The sequence below is a fragment of the Ranitomeya imitator genome, chromosome 6, assembly GCF_032444005.1.
Source record: "Ranitomeya imitator isolate aRanImi1 chromosome 6, aRanImi1.pri, whole genome shotgun sequence".
Classification (NCBI taxonomy): Eukaryota; Metazoa; Chordata; class Amphibia; order Anura; family Dendrobatidae; genus Ranitomeya; species Ranitomeya imitator.
The window spans coordinates 33,357,518-33,377,604 of NC_091287.1; the positions used below are offsets into that span (position 1 = coordinate 33,357,518).

General features: G+C 41.4%; 1 protein-coding gene across 5 annotated transcripts in view; it reads right to left on the reverse strand.

Moving 5' to 3' along the window:
- CDK14 (cyclin dependent kinase 14) overlaps window positions 1-20,087 on the reverse strand; it is a 521,480-nt gene that overhangs the window by 276,841 nt on the left and 224,552 nt on the right. For all 5 annotated transcript variants that reach the window (XM_069729432.1, XM_069729431.1, XM_069729435.1 and 2 more), the window contains one exon: window positions 10,665-10,788. In XM_069729432.1, coding sequence (XP_069585533.1) covers window positions 10,665-10,788 — 124 coding nt within the window. The remainder of the gene's footprint in view (window positions 1-10,664; window positions 10,789-20,087) is intronic.

Genomic DNA, 20,087 nt, shown 5'->3' on the forward strand with positions numbered 1-20,087 from the left:
CAATTATTATTTCCTGGTGATAACAGGTACACTTCAGAAATTCAAAATAGAACATTGATGTTTTATAATATTGATCATTAAATGTTTTTAAAGAAACATGAACATAAAAAAGGTAAAATGTAAAAACTGTAAAAAAAAAAAAAATTCTTTTTACACTTTGAATTTTTTTATTTACATTTAAATGTAAAAAAATTAAACTTTTTTTGTTAGACAGAAACATAATTCAATAAATGACTGCCTTCACACTGAAAATATGTCTGTAAAAAGTTTCCAAAAATATCGTTACAGCAACATATCCAAAAACATATATTTAATAAAAAAAAAAAAAAAAAATTATATATATATATATATATATATATATATATATATATATATATATATATATATATATATATATATATATACATATACATATACATATACATATATATACATATACATATACACACTATAGCTTTTCTTATAGGAAATAAAAATGAAATGATGAGTGTATGTGACATGACCAGTAGACATCCCGTGCCGTATTCATGAGAGCGCTAAATAATAAATTTAACCTTTGTGTGATATTGAGGGGCCGTCGTTAGCAGAACTCGGCGGGTCCCTCTGCGGCACCGAGCACTTCTACAACCTGTCATGATTTGATATATGACCTCTTATTTAAGGAGACCACCTAGAATATACCCTTGTTGTCAGTGTATATGCCTATCAACAGCTCTTCATGTATAAGGTCTAGGATTATATTTATTATTATTATAATTATTATGGACCTTAAAAAATGTGCAGGATTCAAAAAAAATGTAAATGGTAAATATACATATAATATATTATAATATATTATATTATATACTGTATATATTGATACGTTTAACTTATTTAATACACAAATATTAAAAATAAGAAAATAATGTATTATGATTATTAAATTATTATTATTAGGTTTTCCAGGTATTTCTGCCCGATTCATCATTTGTGACTTTTCGAAAAAAAGTCACAAAACTTGGGCACAAAATGTACACCAGTCCCCACCCTTAGGCCCCTTTTACAGATCAGTCTCCGGTGCGTGTGGTGACAGGTTTCACAAGTAATGGAGACACTTACACACATAGCCCCATTCAAGTCTATGGATCTGCTCACAATACGCTGACATGTCCGTTTTTTTTCCCAGCAGCGCGGTCTGCAATACATCCTGTACACCTGCACACTGACATCTGTGCGCTCTCTGTATGACACTCACCGGTGACTGGGAAAAGCAGTTAGCGCTGTTCCCGAGCGCCAGGTGCTGACTACAACTCTTATCATCCTCCTCGCTTGGTCTCCCTGCGATCAGCGAGACCAGGTGACGCTGATAATAGTTGTAGCCAGCGCATTAAATAAATAAATAACAGAAACGGTTGGGGTCCCCCCTATGTTTTAAAACCAGCTCAGATAAAGCAGACAGCCGTGGTCTTCTACTATCAGGCTGGAATGGTCCATGGCTAATGGCCTGTTCCGTGCCAAAAAATAGGAGGCCGCAGCCACCCCAGAATCAAAATATCACATTAGCTGCGCCAATTCTGGCACTTTCCAGGCTCATCCTGGTGCCTTGGTAATTGGGGTAATATGTGGGTTTGATGACAGCTGCGATTTGTTAAAAATCACAGCTACCATCAAGCCCTGGGGTTAGTAATGGAGAGTTGTCAGTCAGACACCACCATTATTAACTCTGCAGGGAACAGACATAAATACGTGCACAGAGCAAAGTCCTCTAATTGTGAAAATCAATCCCCGACAATTACCCTCATTTACCCATTCATTACCAAAAAAATAAAAGTAATCCTCAACTGTCTCCCGCAAATCCATAATAAGAAGGCCCCATGACGATCCCGATTCTGCTACATCCGGATGTTGTGGCGAGCGGTGACATCAGTAACGTGACCGCTCACCACAGCAGCCGGAACACACGGAAAGTCGCGTGAGAACCTGGCACCAGTGACAAACGGTCATTAAGGTTACCGCAGGTCACAGCCAGGGGTTTCACGGTAACCTCTGTGTGAGCCGGCCGGTGAACCGCGGTAACCTTACTGATGTCTCCGCTCGCAGCATGACAATTTCTCACACTGTGTGTGGTGACATCATTTCACAACATAATCAATTACGGTATGGTGCCATCAGAGAAAAAGAAGTGAAGGGAGAGATACAATTAAAATAGTGAATTTTTATTGATAAATAATTTAAATTTGGGAAATAATAAAAATAGACATAAAGGGGACCTCCAATCATAGCGGTAGGTCAGCCAGTATTAAGAAATACACATTAATAATTTTGACTGCAGTATAGTCATTAACCCCTTCATGACCTTGGGATTTTCAGTGTTCGTTTTTCGCTCCCCTCCTTCCCAGAGCCATAACGTTTTTATTTTTCCATCAATATGGCCATGTGAGGGCTTATTTTTTGTGGGACGAGTTGGTCTTTTGAACGACATCATTGGATTAACCATGTCGTGTACTAGAAAATGGGAAAAAAATTCCAAGTGGGGTGAAATTGCAAAAAAAAAAGTGCAATCCCACACTTGTTTTTTTGTTTGGCTTTTTTTTGCTAGGTTCAATATATGCTAAAATTGACCTGCCATTATGATTCTCCATTACGAGTTCATAGACACCAAACATGTCTAGGTTCTCTTTTATCTAAGTGGTGAAAAAAATTCCAAACTTTGCTAAGAAAAATAAAAAATAAATTGCGCCATTTTCCGATACGCGTAGCGTCTCCATTTGTCATGATCTGGGATCAGGTGAGAGCTTATTTTTTTTGTGTGCCGAGCTGGCATTTTTATTGATACCACTTTTGTGCAGATATGATCTTCTGATCGCCCGTTATTACATTTTAATACAATGTCGCGGAGACAAAAAAAAAATGTTATTCTGGCATTTCGAATTTTTTTGCGCTATGCTGTTTAGCGATCAGGATAATGCTTTTTTTATTGATAGATTGGGCGATTCTGAACGCGGCGATACCAAATATGTGTAGGTTTGATTTTTTTTAATTGTTTTATTTTGAATGGGGAGAAAGGGGGGTGATTTAAACTTTTATATATATTTTTTTCACGTTTTTTTTTTTTTTTTTTTTTACTTTTCCCATGCTTCAATAGCCTCCATGGTAGGCTAGAAGCTGGCACAACTCGATCACCTCTGCTACATAGCAGTGATCATCAGATCGCTGCTATGTAGCTGAAGTGCAGGTGTGCTGTGAGCGCCGACCACAGGGTGGCGCTCACAGCTAGCCGAGATCAGTAACCATAGAGGTCTCAAGGACCTCTATGGTTACTATACAGAAGCATCGTTGACCCCCGATCATGTGACGGGGGTCGGCGATGCGCTCATTTCCGGCCCGATGGCCGGAAGCGCCGGTTAAATGCCGCAGCATTTAACTAGTTAATAGCGGTGGGTGCATCGCGATTTCACCCGCCGCTATTGCGGGCACGTCAGCTGTTCAAAACAGCTGACCTGTCCCGGCTTTGATGCGGGCTCACCGTCGGAGCCCGCATCAAAGCGGGGGTTCTGGCCTCGGACGTACTATCCCGTCCGAGGTCAGAAAGGGCTTAATAGATATATAAATACATAAGGTGCACAGTAAAAAAAATGCTACAAAAAAGGGAAAACAGGTTAATTAGGATCAAGGGGTCAAGGGTTTCTGGGCTCCCTAAGGAGAAAGCTCAGTAGGTATGTATCCAGCAATGCAAATATCTTGCTATTGAATGCTACGCGCGCCGTAATTTTAAACCGCGCGCCGTAATTTTTGCCTGTAGGACATTATTGCAAGAGAGCTTGGCTGAGTAGATTACACAAGAAGGAAAACACACAGCAAGTCAGCAGGATCTAGGAGCAACATGGCAGATGTGACAACCTACATGGTGAGCTGCAGCATGTGCTACATGTTCACAGATCGACCAGAAGAAGAATCCAATTTCACCTGTCAGAAGTGTAGACTAGTGGCCCTTTTAGAAGAAAAGGTGCGGGGTCTGGAAGAAAGAATAGCAACTTTGAAACTCATCAAAGAGAATGAAGACTTTCTAGACAGAACAGAAGCATCTCTACTGGTCACAGAAGGTGCAAAAAGTGTCAGAGAACCTCCAAAAGCAGATGAGTGGAAGCATGTGACCAAAAGAAGCAAGAAGACCATGGAGAAATCACCAACCACACAACTGAAGAACCGATATCAAATCTTTGTAGAGGATGAAGATGGCACACCTAAGGATGAAGCAATACCAGCAAGCAAAAAAGAAAAGGGCACACAGCAACAAGTGACAGCAAAAAGTACAGCCAAGAAGCAACGAAGAGTGGTGGTGGTGGGAGACTCACTACTGAGAGGCACCGAAGCAGCCATCTGCAGACCGGACATAACTGCAAGAGAAGTATGCTGCCTTCCAGGTGCGATGATCAAGGATGTGACCGATAGGATACCAAAGCTCTTCAGCTCCAAGGACGTCCACCCATTTCTTCTGATACATGTTGGCACCAATGACACGGCAAGGAAGGACCTACCGACAATCTGCAAGGACTTTGAAGAGTTGGGGAAGAAAGTAAAGGAACTGGATGCACAGGTAGTTTTTTCTTCTATCCTTCCAGTAGACGGGCATGGCACCAGGAGATGGAACAGGATCCTTGATGCAAACAACTGGCTAAGACGATGGTGCAGACAACAAGGATTTGGATTCCTGGACCACGGTGTGAATTACTGGTATGATGGACTCCTCGCCAGAGACGGACTACACCTCAACAAACCTGGGAAACACACATTCGCCAGAAGACTCGCTACACTCATCAGGAGGGCGTTAAACTAGAAGAAGAGGGGACGGGAAGAAAAACATTAGACTCGAACAAAGACGACCCAGGAAAACATACTCAGAAGGGAGGTAAGAACATTTCTAAAACAATCCACAGTGAGGAGATTGGAACAAAACAAAATCCTCTAAACTGCATGCTCGCAAACGCCAGAAGCCTGACAAACAAGATGGAAGAACTAGAAGCAGAAATATCTACAGGTAACTTTGACATAGTGGGAATAACCGAGACATGGTTAGATGAAAGCTATGACTGGGCAGTTAACTTACAGGGTTACAGTCTGTTTAGAAAGGATCGTAAAAATCGGAGAGGAGGAGGGGTTTGTCTCTATGTAAAGTCTTGTCTAAAGTCCACTTTAAGGGAGGATATTAGTGAAGGAAATGAGGATGTCGAGTCCATATGGGTTGAAATTCATGGAGGGAAAAATGGTAACAAAATTCTCATTGGGGTCTGTTACAAACCCCCAAATATAACAGAAACCATGGAAAGTCTACTTCTAAAGCAGATAGATGAAGCTGCAACTCATAATGAGGTCCTGGTTATGGGGGACTTTAACTACCCGGATATTAACTGGGAAACAGAAACCTGTGAAACCCATAAAGGCAACAGGTTTCTGCTAATAACCAAGAAAAATTATCTTTCACAATTGGTGCAGAATCCAACCAGAGGAGCAGCACTTTTAGACCTAATACTATCTAATAGACCTGACAGAATAACAAATCTGCAGGTGGTTGGGCATTTAGGAAATAGCGACCACAATATTGTGCAGTTTCACCTGTCTTTCACTAGGGGGACTTGTCAGGGAGTCACAAAAACACTGAACTTTAGGAAGGCAAAGTTTGACCAGCTTAGAGATGCCCTTAATCTGGTAGACTGGGACAATATCCTCAGAAATAAGAATACAGATAATAAATGGGAAATGTTTAAGAACATCCTAAATAGGCAGTGTAAGCGGTTTATACCTTGTGGGAATAAAAGGACTAGAAATAGGAAAAACCCAATGTGGCTAAACAAAGAAGTAAGACAGGCAATTAACAGTAAAAAGAAAGCATTTGCACTACTAAAGCAGGATGGCACCATTGAAGCTCTAAAAAACTATAAGGAGAAAAATACTTTATCTAAAAAACTAATTAAAGCTGCCAAAAAGGAAACAGAGAAGCACATTGCTAAGGAGAGTAAAACTAATCCCAAACTGTTCTTCAACTATATCAATAGTAAAAGAATAAAAACTGAAAATGTAGGCCCCTTAAAAAATAGTGAGGAAAGAATGGTTGTAGATGACGAGGAAAAAGCTAACATATTAAACACCTTCTTCTCCACGGTATTCACGGTGGAAAATGAAATGCTAGGTGAAATCCCAAGAAACAATGAAAACCCTATATTAAGGGTCACCAATCTAACCCAAGAAGAGGTGCGAAACCGGCTAAATAAGATTAAAATAGATAAATCTCCGGGTCCGGATGGCATACACCCACGAGTACTAAGAGAACTAAGTAATGTAATAGATAAACCATTATTTCTTATTTTTAGTGACTCTATAGCGACAGGGTCTGTTCCGCAGGACTGGCGCATAGCAAATGTGGTGCCAATATTCAAAAAGGGCTCTAAAAGTGAACCTGGAAATTATAGGCCAGTAAGTCTAACCTCTATTGTTGGTAAAATATTTGAAGGGTTTCTGAGGGATGTTATTCTGGATTATCTCAATGAGAATAACTGTTTAACTCCATATCAGCATGGGTTTATGAGAAATCGCTCCTGTCAAACCAATCTAATCAGTTTTTATGAAGAGGTAAGCTATAGACTGGACCACGGTGAGTCATTGGACGTGGTATATCTCGATTTTTCCAAAGCGTTTGATACCGTGCCGCACAAGAGGTTGGTACACAAAATGAGAATGCTTGGTCTGGGGGAAAATGTGTGTAAATGGGTTAGTAACTGGCTTAGTGATAGAAAGCAGAGGGTGGTTATAAATGGTATAGTCTCTAACTGGGTCGCTGTGACCAGTGGGGTACCGCAGGGGTCGGTATTGGGACCTGTTCTCTTCAACATATTCATTAATGATCTGGTAGAAGGTTTACACAGTAAAATATCGATATTTGCAGATGATACAAAACTATGTAAAGCAGTTAATACAAGAGAAGATAGTATTCTGCTACAGATGGATCTGGATAAGTTGGAAACTTGGGCTGAAAGGTGGCAGATGAGGTTTAACAATGATAAATGTAAGGTTATACACATGGGAAGAGGGAATCAATATCACCATTACACACTGAACGGGAAACCACTGGGTAAATCTGACAGGGAGAAGGACTTGGGGATCCTAGTTAATGATAAACTTACCTGGAGCAGCCAGTGCCAGGCAGCAGCTGCCAAGGCAAACAGGATCATGGGGTGCATTAAAAGAGGTCTGGATACACATGATGAGAGCATTATACTGCCTCTGTACAAATCCCTAGTTAGACCGCACATGGAGTACTGTGTCCAGTTTTGGGCACCGGTGCTCAGGAAGGATATAATGGAACTAGAGAGAGTACAAAGGAGGGCAACAAAATTAATAAAGGGGATGGGAGAACTACAATACCCAGATAGATTAGCGAAATTAGGATTATTTAGTCTAGAAAAAAGACGACTGAGGGGCGATCTAATAACCATGTATAAGTATATAAGGGGACAATACAAATATCTCGCTGAGGATCTGTTTATACCAAGGAAGGTGACGGGCACAAGGGGGCATTCTTTGCGTCTGGAGGAGAGAAGGTTTTTCCACCAACATAGAAGAGGATTCTTTACTGTTAGGGCGGTGAGAATCTGGAATTGCTTGCCTGAGGAGGTGGTGATGGCGAACTCAGTCGAGGGGTTCAAGAGAGGCCTGGATGTCTTCCTGGAGCAGAACAATATTGTATCATACAATTATTAGGTTCTGTAGAAGGACGTAGATCTGGGGATTTATTATGATGGAATATAGGCTGAACTGGATGGACAAATGTCTTTTTTCGGCCTTACTAACTATGTTACTATGTTACTATGTAATGCTGGGAAGTGATTACAACACTAAACAATACTACCTTCAACAACGGAGGGAGTAGAAAAGACCCCGTCCAAAAGAAAGAGGAATAGTTCATATGGTACAATTCATATAATATGTTACCTGCTATTGAAGCTGGAATAAAGCGCAGGAAATCTGTGCACGAAATGTAATTAACTGGCGAAGATCCCACCACCGCCCGACGGGCATAGACGTGTGGTGACATCAGTAAGGTTACCGCAGTTCACAGCTGGCAGTCGTGGTGGTCTTGTGATTGCACCATGGGTAAGCAATAATCTAACCAGCTCTGCTTATATGGATTAGCCTGCTTAACTAGGGTCAATTCTAGACCATGTATACCCGCTAATGCATGGCAGACATTTTCAGCATAGCATGTACCAGGCTAAATATTATTCAGAACTACTTTCTATGGTACAAAGGAGGCGTGATTCACAGGGTGATAATGTTGACCTGGCTAAAGGATCCTGTGAGCCACGCCCCCTTGTACATTTATGATACAATTCCAGAGACATGGGCCTTGTTACTCAGAACTACTTTCTATGGTACAAGGGGGTGTCATTCACAAGGTAATGATGATAAGCAGGCTATATAGACACGCCCCAGAGGATCCTGTGAACCGCGCCCCCTTTAAAAGACCATAAAAGACCATTTTAATTCATCAGTTACAGATTTAAGGATCCTTTTATTTAGTGCTACTTTCTGTGGTCTTCATTCAAGGGGCGTGTTCACAGGTTAATAATGCAGAGCAACCTAAAGACACACCCCAGAGGATCCTCTGAACCATGCTCCATTGCAAAGACTATAAAATTTGCACTAAATAAAAGCGGTCTAGGCCTCACAACATGGTCATGTGAGGAGCGACGTTCGTCATGATGTGTGTCGCCCGCTTACATGCCCATGTTGTCCAGCCCGGTCATAGCCAGCTGATCCCAGACAGAAGACTGAAGACCCAAGGTAAGAGGAGGACCAGGCAGTGAGCTCCAGTGGCAGGTCAGGTAAGGGATGAGCCTATGACAGACAAGTATAATCGTTAATTATGTTTTCACCCTTTCATGGCCCTATAAAGAATCCAGTAAAATGGTGACCGACAGGGTTATGGTTATGGCGTACTGATGGATTTGTATGAACCAAATGCCCCACCAAAATTTTTATAGTTCAGGCACTCCAAATTTTAGGGGAAATTCATAACAAATTCGACTCTTTACAAATTGATTCGCTAATATCAAGAATTAGGCAGGCAGAGAGCTGCGTGACAGGACAAGTGAAGAGCGACCATAGGACAGGAGAGTATAATATTCTAGTATTTTTAACCCCTTCCTGGCCTCGTTTTTGTTTGTTTTTTTGTTTTGTTTTTTTGCTTCGAGGTTTGGAGAGACTTTGGAGAATAATAGACGCCTTCAATTTGGATTGATTTTTATTCGACCACATCAAACCATTTGAACCATGGCCCAAATCTCACCAAAATGATTTCCTAGAGATTGGCCATTCTCCAGGTGACACACACAAATCATTGGTGGCCCCATCGTTAAGGCTGGTAGTCAGACTTTAGTCTCTCCTTAAAAAAAAACCCAAAACATAGCAACGTAAAAAATAATTTCCTTCATCCATTTTTCAATATAGCAGGCAGGAAATAATGGTGCGATCAACACAAGAGTCCTGTGGGGTTTGGAGACAATGGCAGAGAATATGCTCCGAGGAGTCTCTTCGCCATGTAGATTAGCCTGTTCTGCATGTATGGAGAGTGATCATTGTATACGGACTGTTCTATAATCCCACAAGACCTGAACGCTGCGCGAGACCTTTAAATATACGCGGTCAATAAACGGCCATTAAGCTTGTCCCAGGTCATTACATCTGACACCGCCGTACAGTGTAAACACACAAAGCAAAAAAACCAATAAGGAGCCACAAATCCCACATGTGACCGGAGGGGTTACTCCAAATAGAGATTTATAAATGCTAATAGATGAAATAAATCAGTCTGGGACAGCGGGTCCGAAAGGAATCGTTTTTTTACAAAACTGCTCCAACTTAAAAAAAGTAATAATAATAATAATAATGATAATAATGTGTCAATAAAAGAATGCGATAATGATATACTAAAAAAAAAAAAAACACTTTACTATTTAGTGGTGGAACAGTGCGGTGAGCAGCTTCTATTTTTTTGTTACAATATTAAAGACCGACCGTCACTTCCAATCAGAAAACAGGTGTGTACAGATGCTTACTAAGAGTAGCCATCTCCATATGTAACTAACCAATAAAGCTGCATTCTGTAACGCTATAGCATGGAAACATGAAATATGAAATGTGAATTGCATTACTGCTCTAGAAAATATGAAAAAATGAAGATACTTAGAGCATAAATTGGACAATTCAAGTGTGTCCAGCAGCCACCACAAGGTGACCTTCTTTGCTGGGAACCTACCATAATAGGATACCTCTCCTGGGTGGATAGCCTCCAATTATATTGGTAGGATCCTATTTTCCCATATAATTGTAGGCTATCTGCCCTGGATAGGTATCATATTAGGGTAGGCTCGCAGCAAAGAAGGTCACCTTGTGGTGGTAGATAGATAGAAGATAGATAGATAATAGATAGATAATAGATACCGTAGATATATATTAGATAGATAGATAATACATAGATAATAGATAGATAATAGATATATATTAGATAGATATCAGATAGATAGATAGATAGATAGATAGATAGATAGATAGATAGATAGATAGTTTGATGCAAAACCACCTTAAGTAAAAAGGCATTTTTTATTTCATGTGTTGTAAAGTCTCCTTACCAAAGTCAGCCAGCTTCAGCTCCCCTGTATCGCTGATTAGAAGGTTCTGCGGCTTCAGGTCCCGGTGCAGTATGTGGCCTTGGTGAATGTAGGACAGTCCTCGCAGCAATTGAAATAAAAATAACTGCAAGAGAGAAAGAGGAGCAGAGTCTGTAAAGCTTCTAAGCGTACAAAAAGATATAAAAGTCTGCGATTAAAAATATCTAAAATTTCACAATGTGAATTAACAAGTAGGAACACAAAAACTTTAAGTAAACAATGACGTTCTGCCTCTTACTAATCATCGCTGCACTTTTAGGTCCAACATTCTGAGCTGAATACAATTTTATTAAATCTTTCTAGTGGTCTGTGCTCTATTTCCCCTGCATAAACATAGTTAAAAGGGTGGTCCCAGGTAATAACTTTCTGACTGCTGGGATCCCCACCACTTCCAAGAATGTGTTCCCAATGGAGCGCATGAATCAAGGATGGCCACCGCTCTCATTTCATAGAGGACGAAGAACTCAAGTTCTTGTGATTAATGATCAATCCCATTGTTCAGATCCTATAGGCGATACACTTTAATTCTGGGAACACCCCTTAAAATGATAAAAGTCTGATAGCCTGCAACTGCCACAAGAGGGAGCAGTCTGCATACAGAATCATTATTGCGATCAATGTAAAACGCAGTTCAGAATTGGACAGTCATTTCATATTCTGCAGGGTCCATGACTTTTTTTTTTTTACAATACCCCCCTAAATAATATGTACTCCTAATTTAAAGGGAACCAGTCTTAAAAAAATGGTATTTAATTGCAGCCATAGTAAGAATCTGCAGTGAATATACGCTTTAAATACAGTGTGTCTGTAAAGTCATAGTGCACTTTTATAGTTTATATTTTGGCGCCCTTTCTCTGGCCCAATCATATCAGACCTGTTGATGAGGAGAGATAACAAGAACCAATCAAACAACACAAACTCATTTAAGCTGTTGCTGAGCCCCCAGTGAGATTAACCCCTGATAAACTGAACTCTGATTGATACCTGCCAGGTCTGTGACATCATGTAACCACAAGCTTATGCTATCGCTTAGATGTGTGTAGGGCAACAAATGGAGCCCACATCATACTGTACTGAATAGGTATGAAACTGGGAGAGTTTTTCTTTTATTTGGAGCATATTTCACATTTCTATCATTTTTTGTTGCTTTCCAGTGACTGATCAAAAGTGCACCATGACTTTACAGACACACTGTATATGTGGTTTTCTAACAGGAAATGCAGCTGCAGTGAGAAAATGAAGCTAGATTCTCCCTGCAGCTGCTTTCACCAAGATCGGAGAGTAGTCAGCGCTCACTACAGAGCGAGTTCCCTGTGGTATTTTCTCTGCACCTATTCTGACATCTTGATCTGCACTTACGCTGCACGCATGCTGCGGGGCAGGCTGTCACTCCAGCAGCAGAGAGGAGAGACTACAGCACACATAATGTTCAGGGATTGCTGACTTTTTCCAGACCTTGACGTTCGCCCAATGACTGGGATGGAGCGGCTGCAGGGTAAATATAGCTTCATTTTCTCCCTGCAGCTGCACTATGCGTATATTTAAAACAGTATTTTACCTGCAGATTACCACAATGGCTGCGAGTGAATACGGTTTTTGGAAACTGGAAAAACTTTGAAATAAATGTACATAAAAGAAAAAATGCTACATTTTCTGCTAAATGAAAACCAGTTTAAATACACAAGAAGTAAATATAAATATTGATACATTGTAACAAGTATTATTTTCAACATGATCACAAATCCCGTCGGAGGTTACGGAAGGTTCTTTTTTCTCGCTGTCTCTCGGCTCCACATTATTGTATTACTCAGCTTTCATAGTGTAGGAAAACGTCGGCGCAGTAATATTCCCGCTCCAATAAATCACTGACTTTACAGGTTTTTTTTAAAAATAACAGGAAATATTCCATTTTTCATACACTTCCGTCTGCACTGTAGTAAGAATTCATTTCACAGCCGCTTAAATTACAGGAAACATTTTTCTTAAAGAGGAAAAACTTTTGTTAATAAATGTTCACCCCTCCGCTCATAAGTAACATAGATAAGAGACGCAGGTCAAAGTGACAAACCAGTGCCCATAAGAACACCGCTATTCAAGACATAATTAAAGGACCACCAGGGTTAGAAAAACAGAATTTTTTTTTTTTTTTTAAACAGTGCCACACTTGTCAACAGGTTGTTTATGGTATTACAGCTCAACCGGACACTGTTTTTAATGCATTTTTTTCTGCCAGAAAAAAAATATATATATTTGGGGTATTTTTTATGAAAATTTTGCTGCTATGACATTTTAATCTCAATGGCAAAAAAATTGCTGTAAATACGGATGAAAAAATTGACATACTGCATTAAAAAAAATAAAGCACCATGTGAATGAGCTTTTAGAAATTTCATTCATTCTGACGTCAGTGTAAAATGTGGCGTTTTTCTGCATGAAAAAAAAAAATGCATCAAAAATGTAAAGTGTGTACACTCCCGAATTCAGTTCCATAGATGAAAAGTAAAATATGAGATACAAAAATCCAGGATTATGTAATCCCGCATCTGTTTGACCAATAAGCCTGCACTCGCCCCCCCTTAGTCGTGACGGCCTTCATGGTTGGAGGGGCTTCATGGACGGTTTTGCTCTTGCAGATGACAATCACTGGCCTGGACTTGTCACCAGGTCAGACGGGGCCGTTTTACCTCGTTCTATTCCCGCTTCTCCCCCGAGTTTTTGTTTTTTTATTTAAATTTGTCATCTGGTTCCAGAGTTATGGACCTTTATATTTAGTGTATCCAATATGCTAATCTTACAGTCTTTTCCAAGGAGGCGTTCCTCCAAGGATTCTCTGGAGGCATCTCATAACTCTGGAACAGTATGGCAGATTTACAAAAAAAAAAAAAATTAGGGGAGCAGTGGAATTAAAATAAAAGAGCAAAAACTGGACACATTTGACCTATTGCTAGGGGTTGTCCGGCTTTAGGGTACAAGTCTGCAGTCACTCTGATCTTCACGTTGCATGCACTGATCGCTGTGAGGTTCCTCCGGTGTCGCGCCAGGAATGGCAGGCGCGTGACTGCAAGCATATGATTTGCATGCATGTGCCGACTAGACTTGTGCGGCCTTGCTCAGTACAAGTGTATCGACAGAGGTCGGTCACGTCTAGTCTGAATGTGGCCGAAAATATTCACATCGCATACTTGTGGTCAAACGTCCAACGAACTTTGTCCTTTTTTTTTTGGTTATTTCCGGTAATTGCCTAGTGAGTGACCACTTAGGAAATCTACTTATGTCCAGAACATATATCAATAGTGACTGAGGAAGCCACAAACTTCTTTCTGCTATACCACAAACTGCCTGTATAGGTTTCACAGACTTGTTTTAGCTCCATGGCAATCATGTGACTTCTTATAATAAATAAAAACACATGAAAAAAAAAAAAGATGTATTGCAGATTGCATTTCGGAAAGATGATTCTTAGAGATACAAGGAGACAGACGATAAACAATCAATCTTTAGGCAACAAGTTCCTTGACTTTGATACATGCAAACCGGCATAAGGAAGTACGGTATTTTCTGTAGATTTTACTTTTTTGGCACATTTTGGAGGATAACGCCAGAGAGATTTGATTTAAGACTCCTGCACAGTCACTTGGTAAGGCTGCGGTCCTATAAATATTTATGTATGAGAGCAAAACAATTTATTTCCTGCAAAGTTACATTATATCCAGTTTATTTAGTCACTCTGGGTCCTTATGTGCTTCCATAGATTTCCAGTTTTCCATCATGGCATGTACAGTCAGATACTGAGTATAGAGGTATATTGTAATACAGTACTATGCAGATGCACCATGTGGCGGCACACGGAGTGGATGCAGATCCGTAGTGACTTGTCTGTGCTCCCTACACACACATCAACCATACCTAGAGAGTAAACGCTTGGTGCATACCTATAAATATATGGGCGCCGTGCAAATGCGGAATTAAATTAGTCACATACGGTATGGGAAAACCATGAAAAATGTCAAGAACTCAAATACATTTACATAAGAAATTCAGACAGTTTACAGCCCAGCAATTTAGAAATGTGCTCAAATTTAGACATAAATCAAGTAGTGTGTTGCTCACCGAGCTGCAATACCAAGCACAGCCCATAGACAGGAGTGGCGCCGTTTCCCAGGAAGAAGCCTAGTCTCAAGAGTTCACACTGGTATATCAGAGACATCAAAACCTATGACTATGAACACAGTAAAATATCTAATTTTGCAGCACCCCGGAGCTAGAAACCTTATCCTTGAGAGCCATAAGGTGTATTTGTTTTTATTTATAAATATATACCGTATATATTTAATTTTACAGTTTTATTACTTTCCCCCCCTCCCCTTTTTAAATAAAAAAAAAAAAAATCATTCTCAATAAAGCTAAAATCATATTGGTTTCTGGGATTAATTACTCTACTGCAGAGAGAGGCGTCCATAACCGCAGGTCGGGGCCGAGCGCGTTATTGATTCTGTGCCTAGGAATCATCATCGGCTATCTCGTTTACACCGGTAATGTGAAGGATCGGTCACATCCAGCCGTCTGCTCCCCTCAACGGTTATGGACATTGTTCTTTCCGAAAATATCCCACAATCTTATGAAATACCAGATAACACGAGAGCGAGGAAGGAATTTGAGAGCAGCCATAATAAACCGGTTCTTCCTTGTGGCAATCCACATTGATCGTCTTTACTGATATGTTCTGAATTCCGAAGAGACGGGAAACCCTAATTTTCTATTTTCTTTGCCAAAATTTTTCCAATATAAAACGCAAACATAACCCCAACCTGGAAAAGTCAGACCCCCCTCCCTATCTATAGGTTTTCTCTAACTGTTACAATATGGTTTCTACATTGTCGAATGTCATTATTATCACAATGACATCACTTTTCACATTAAAAATTATTTTAAAGAAAACCTGTCCAGTGCCATAAATATATATGTTTTATATCTGGTGTAAATGTCGCCATTCTCCTGAATCCGGCGCTGTTTTCCATTTCTTCCTACGCCTCTCCATTCCTGAGATACGACCCCAACTTCCCAGTGTATAAATCTAGGCAAAAGGGTGTGGTCATTAACTTTGCTCAGTGGGCGTATACTTGACCACGCCCAGTTGGATAACAAACCAGATCTAAATACAATGTAGAGGGGGCGTTATCTCAGAAAATAAAAAGAAGCAGGAATTGCCAATCTGAATAAATGCATTTTTTGGGCACGCTTAATCCCTTTACCACACTGAGATATTACATTTTTGAGTTTTTGTTTACTCGCAGAGCCATACGTTTGTTTTTTATTTTTCCGTCAATATGGCCATGTGAGGGCTTGTTTTTTTGGAGGACAAGTTGTACTTTTGAAAGACAACATTGGTTTTACCATAAAGTGTACTGGAAAATGAGAAAAAATTGCAAAGTGCTGTAAAATTGCAAAAAAAAAATCACCAGCCAGTAATGCAGCCGGTGCCTAAACCGTTTCCAGAGACTAGTGTGTCTTTAAAAATTCCATGTTTATCCGGACTGCTACAGCCAGTCCCTGGTCTGAAGGTATCCCAAATCTGTGTCAGCAACTGTTCTGTGGAGGAGCCAGAACTTATTAGTGTGGACTGAGCCTTACTTCTTATACAGTGTTTCAGCAAACCTGACCCCTGGGGTCAGAAACTACAGTTCCGGAGACTGCCTAAGAGTGGTACCTGGCTGTTACCTGCAGCCAAGCCTGACTCCACCATCATGAGCTCCAGTGAACAGCAGGTGGCTGCTTAGCTACACCCCTTCCTAGGAGGCAGGCCCGGCCCTGTGGCACAGTGGGTCCAACGTTGGGTGTGACGCCCCAGGGTCCTGGTCAACACAGTGGCATTGCTTTCCTCCCGAGGAGAGTGATGTCATTCTTGGAAGTAAGGAAGGATATCTTTCACCAGGTAACCACAAAGCACACAACACATTCACACTCCAGGCCAGAAGGGGGAGTTCTGAACCCGGTTTTCCGGGGAGCTGCTCTAGACATAGATTCTGGCTGTAGGCGAAGTTAGTGAGCAGTCTGTCAGAGGACAGAGGAGAGAGCAGTCGGACATTGAGTGTCGGAAGGACTGAAGGGGCCGTGTAGTCAGAGTTGCTGCAGCTCCTAGAGAAAGAGAACTGAGAAGGAAAGGACAGTTTGTAGAAAGTGTGCAGGAGAGCAAAGCACAGGTGAGAGACACCAGGGAACAGCTGCAACTGGGCTACCTCCCTGGAGAGCGCAGATACCGGTAGCCGGAAGACCGAGGTTGTGTCGGACTAAGAGGCACAGTAGAAACCGGCCCTAATACCCAGGAGGCACAGTGGCGCATAGAGTTGGGTCGAGATAGAGACCCTATAAAAAAGGCTCGAGCCACCTGCCATACGGGTTTGTGTCCTAACCTATATGGAGGACAGAGAGAACTGAGAGGACTTTGCCAGAAGCCATAAGCAGTAAGGGACTACAACTCCAGCGTGCTATGAGGAAGGCTTTCATCTCCACCTGGTAAAGGGGACTCTGGATTCGCTTCCAAGCCGGCCAGACCCTGCCTGTACCTGTGATCTGGTGCCCTGGACTGCGGTTGCCTGAAGCCTACAGTAAACCAGGTAAAGAGACTGCAAACCTGTGTCCTCCTTCCTTACTGCACCATTCACGATGTTCATCTATACACGGGAGCCCCGGGGATACACTTCATCTGTGGGAAGTTATACCATCTAGCTGCCATACTATCACCCCACAGGACCCCTTTAAGCAGCGTCAGTCCCTACAGACCAAATACCACAGGTGGCATCACGAACAAACTTTATTACAAATCCCTTAAAAGACCTTTCCCTTTATTTGGGCGCCCAGGGCCACGGACCGGGTTGCAGCCACCGTAACATTCCCTTTCAGTACCGAGTACCCCATGGCCCTGGCGGGCGACTCACAGTCAGATTTAAAAAAAACAAACAAACAATTAAACGCATATTCAAGGGAGCAGGGGGAATAAAATAAAAGAAGAAACCTGTTAATTTAAACTGTTAACAGGTCTTCTGTAAAGCACATCTCTGCTTGGCTGTAAGGCAACTGACATTATTAGGAGACGCCCCTACAGCGCTATCTTCTATAAGCCATCAGGTACATCAAGACTTCCCACTTAGGCTGGAAACGGTGATCACGAACTGCAGACGCTTTTGCAGACTAATAGACACTTTGGGAAGGTTACCTAGTTGGTTACTGGTATCATTAAAATTCAGTTTTTATTTGTTAGTTTACAATACTTATTTGGAGGAGCAGGGAATTTAGGATGGATTCATCAGTGGAAGCTGGAGAACCAATGAGAAGGTGAACCAAGCCGAACATATTTTAATGGGACTGACAAAGGCGCCAACTGTACTCAGCTATCACTGATAGTCCCATGAACTTTGAATCAGGTGGTGCCACACCATTCATAGGACCTGTGCACCATTCAAAGAGGGGACACAGAACCTTCAATCTTGTGATCAGTGGACGTCCCAAGGGTCAGACTCCTAGTGACTAGTGATGAGCGGTCGAGCTCGGATAAGGGATTATCCAAGCATGCTTGGGATCTAACCAAGTGTCTTCCGAGTGCTCGAAAAATATGTTCGAGTCTCCACGGCTGCATTTCTTGTGATTGTTTGACAGCCGCAACACATGCATGGATGGCCTGTCTGTTAGGCAATCCCTGCCTGTGTTGTGGATGTCGAACAACCACGAGACATGCAGCCGCGGGGACTCGAACATAGTATTTGAGCACACTGAAGACACTCGGTTAGCACCCGAACATGCTCAGATAACACCTTATCCGAGCTCGTTTGCTCATCACTACCAGTGGCCATTTGTACTATGGGACAGGACCTTTATTAGCGCGGAGATAGGACCAACAAGGGCTGGGTGCTGCTCTTCCATAGCTCATGGTTGGCTTCCATGATACATATGGCCTTGGATGCTAACTATAAGAAGCATTGTACACTAGGATACAGACCCAAATAACTACAATTCTTTCCCATCAACCAACGAGGGCAGTTCACAATGTCCCACTGTTCCAGTATATACGGAGAGGAGGTCTGGTACATGGAAAACCTTTCACAACTACTTGAATTAGCTCTTTTGTGGGGCTCGGGGCTCCCAGCAGCAGGAGGCAGGAGCATGTCTTAGGTGCCGTAATCAGCCCTGCGTCTCTTTTCACAGTGCTGAGAGCTTAGCCTTCTGTAATGTGCCGAAGAGCTCTTGGATACTAGAAGAATTGTCAAAAGGTTCTTATGGAATGCTCGAAAAATGACAAAGTGACTGGCGGCAAAGTAACAGTCGGGAGATTTACAACAAATGTCATTAGTTTAGATCATTAGCCATCCGGGTGCAGTGAAAAAAAAAAGTATATATAACGATACAGTCTGGATCTGTCATTTGTGCGTATTTATTAAGTGCCAACATATTCTGCAGTGTTGTACAGAGATAGTCATCACTTCTGGTCCATTTAACCATTGAAGAAACGTCCATGCAGATATTGACCTCGGTTGCAGGGCCACAGCGTGGGTGGGAGTGTAGGAGAAGGAGGGTCGGTTACCCTGGCTGTCTCAGTCTAAGGGGGTGCAAAATTATTTTGTTTTAATCTCCCCCCCCCCCCTTTGTTTTTGTTTATGCAGAGCGCAGCAATGGAGAGGAGTTTGCCAATATCTGCTGCGCTCAACATAGGCGCCTACTAACGTGGAAAAGCTCGGGACAATAAAGTGAGCTTTGTCATCTCGATTGCTGCCTACGCAAAGCGCAACAGCCAATGGAAAAAAAAACCTCATCTCCATTGCTGCGCTCTGCATCAACAAAACGAAGAAGGAAAATGAAAACAAAATTAATGAAGACCTTATTTAATCATGAGCAGCGCATGTGGATCCAATGCGGTCTTCATTCATTACTAAGAGCTGCTTCTTATATATTTTTCAACTTTTTCTAACCCTAGGGTTAGAGACTTGTCTATGGTTAGGCTCAGATTTAGGGCTCAGGTATGGGCTAGGCTTAGGGGTAGTTTTAGGAATAGTTTTAGGAATAGGGATAAAATGATAAAAAATTGTTGTTGCGTAACAAAATATGTAATAAAAAAAAGAAAAATAACTTTTTTAAAAATTATATTTCTGGTTTAAGCAAAAAGCAGAAAAAAATAGGAATTTAAAGCACAAACTATAATTACAGAACGTCAACATTACCAAAGAAGTTCATTACTGGACTGGAAGAAGGAAGGAACTCAAGGAGCACTAACAATCCATGGGTTAGGTGGCCCAAAATACTTGCCTTGCCCTGGGAGATGGCAAGCCTCGCTACACCACTGATCCATGATGTGACATACAGGACAATATTGTGCACCATAATGGGTGATAGATC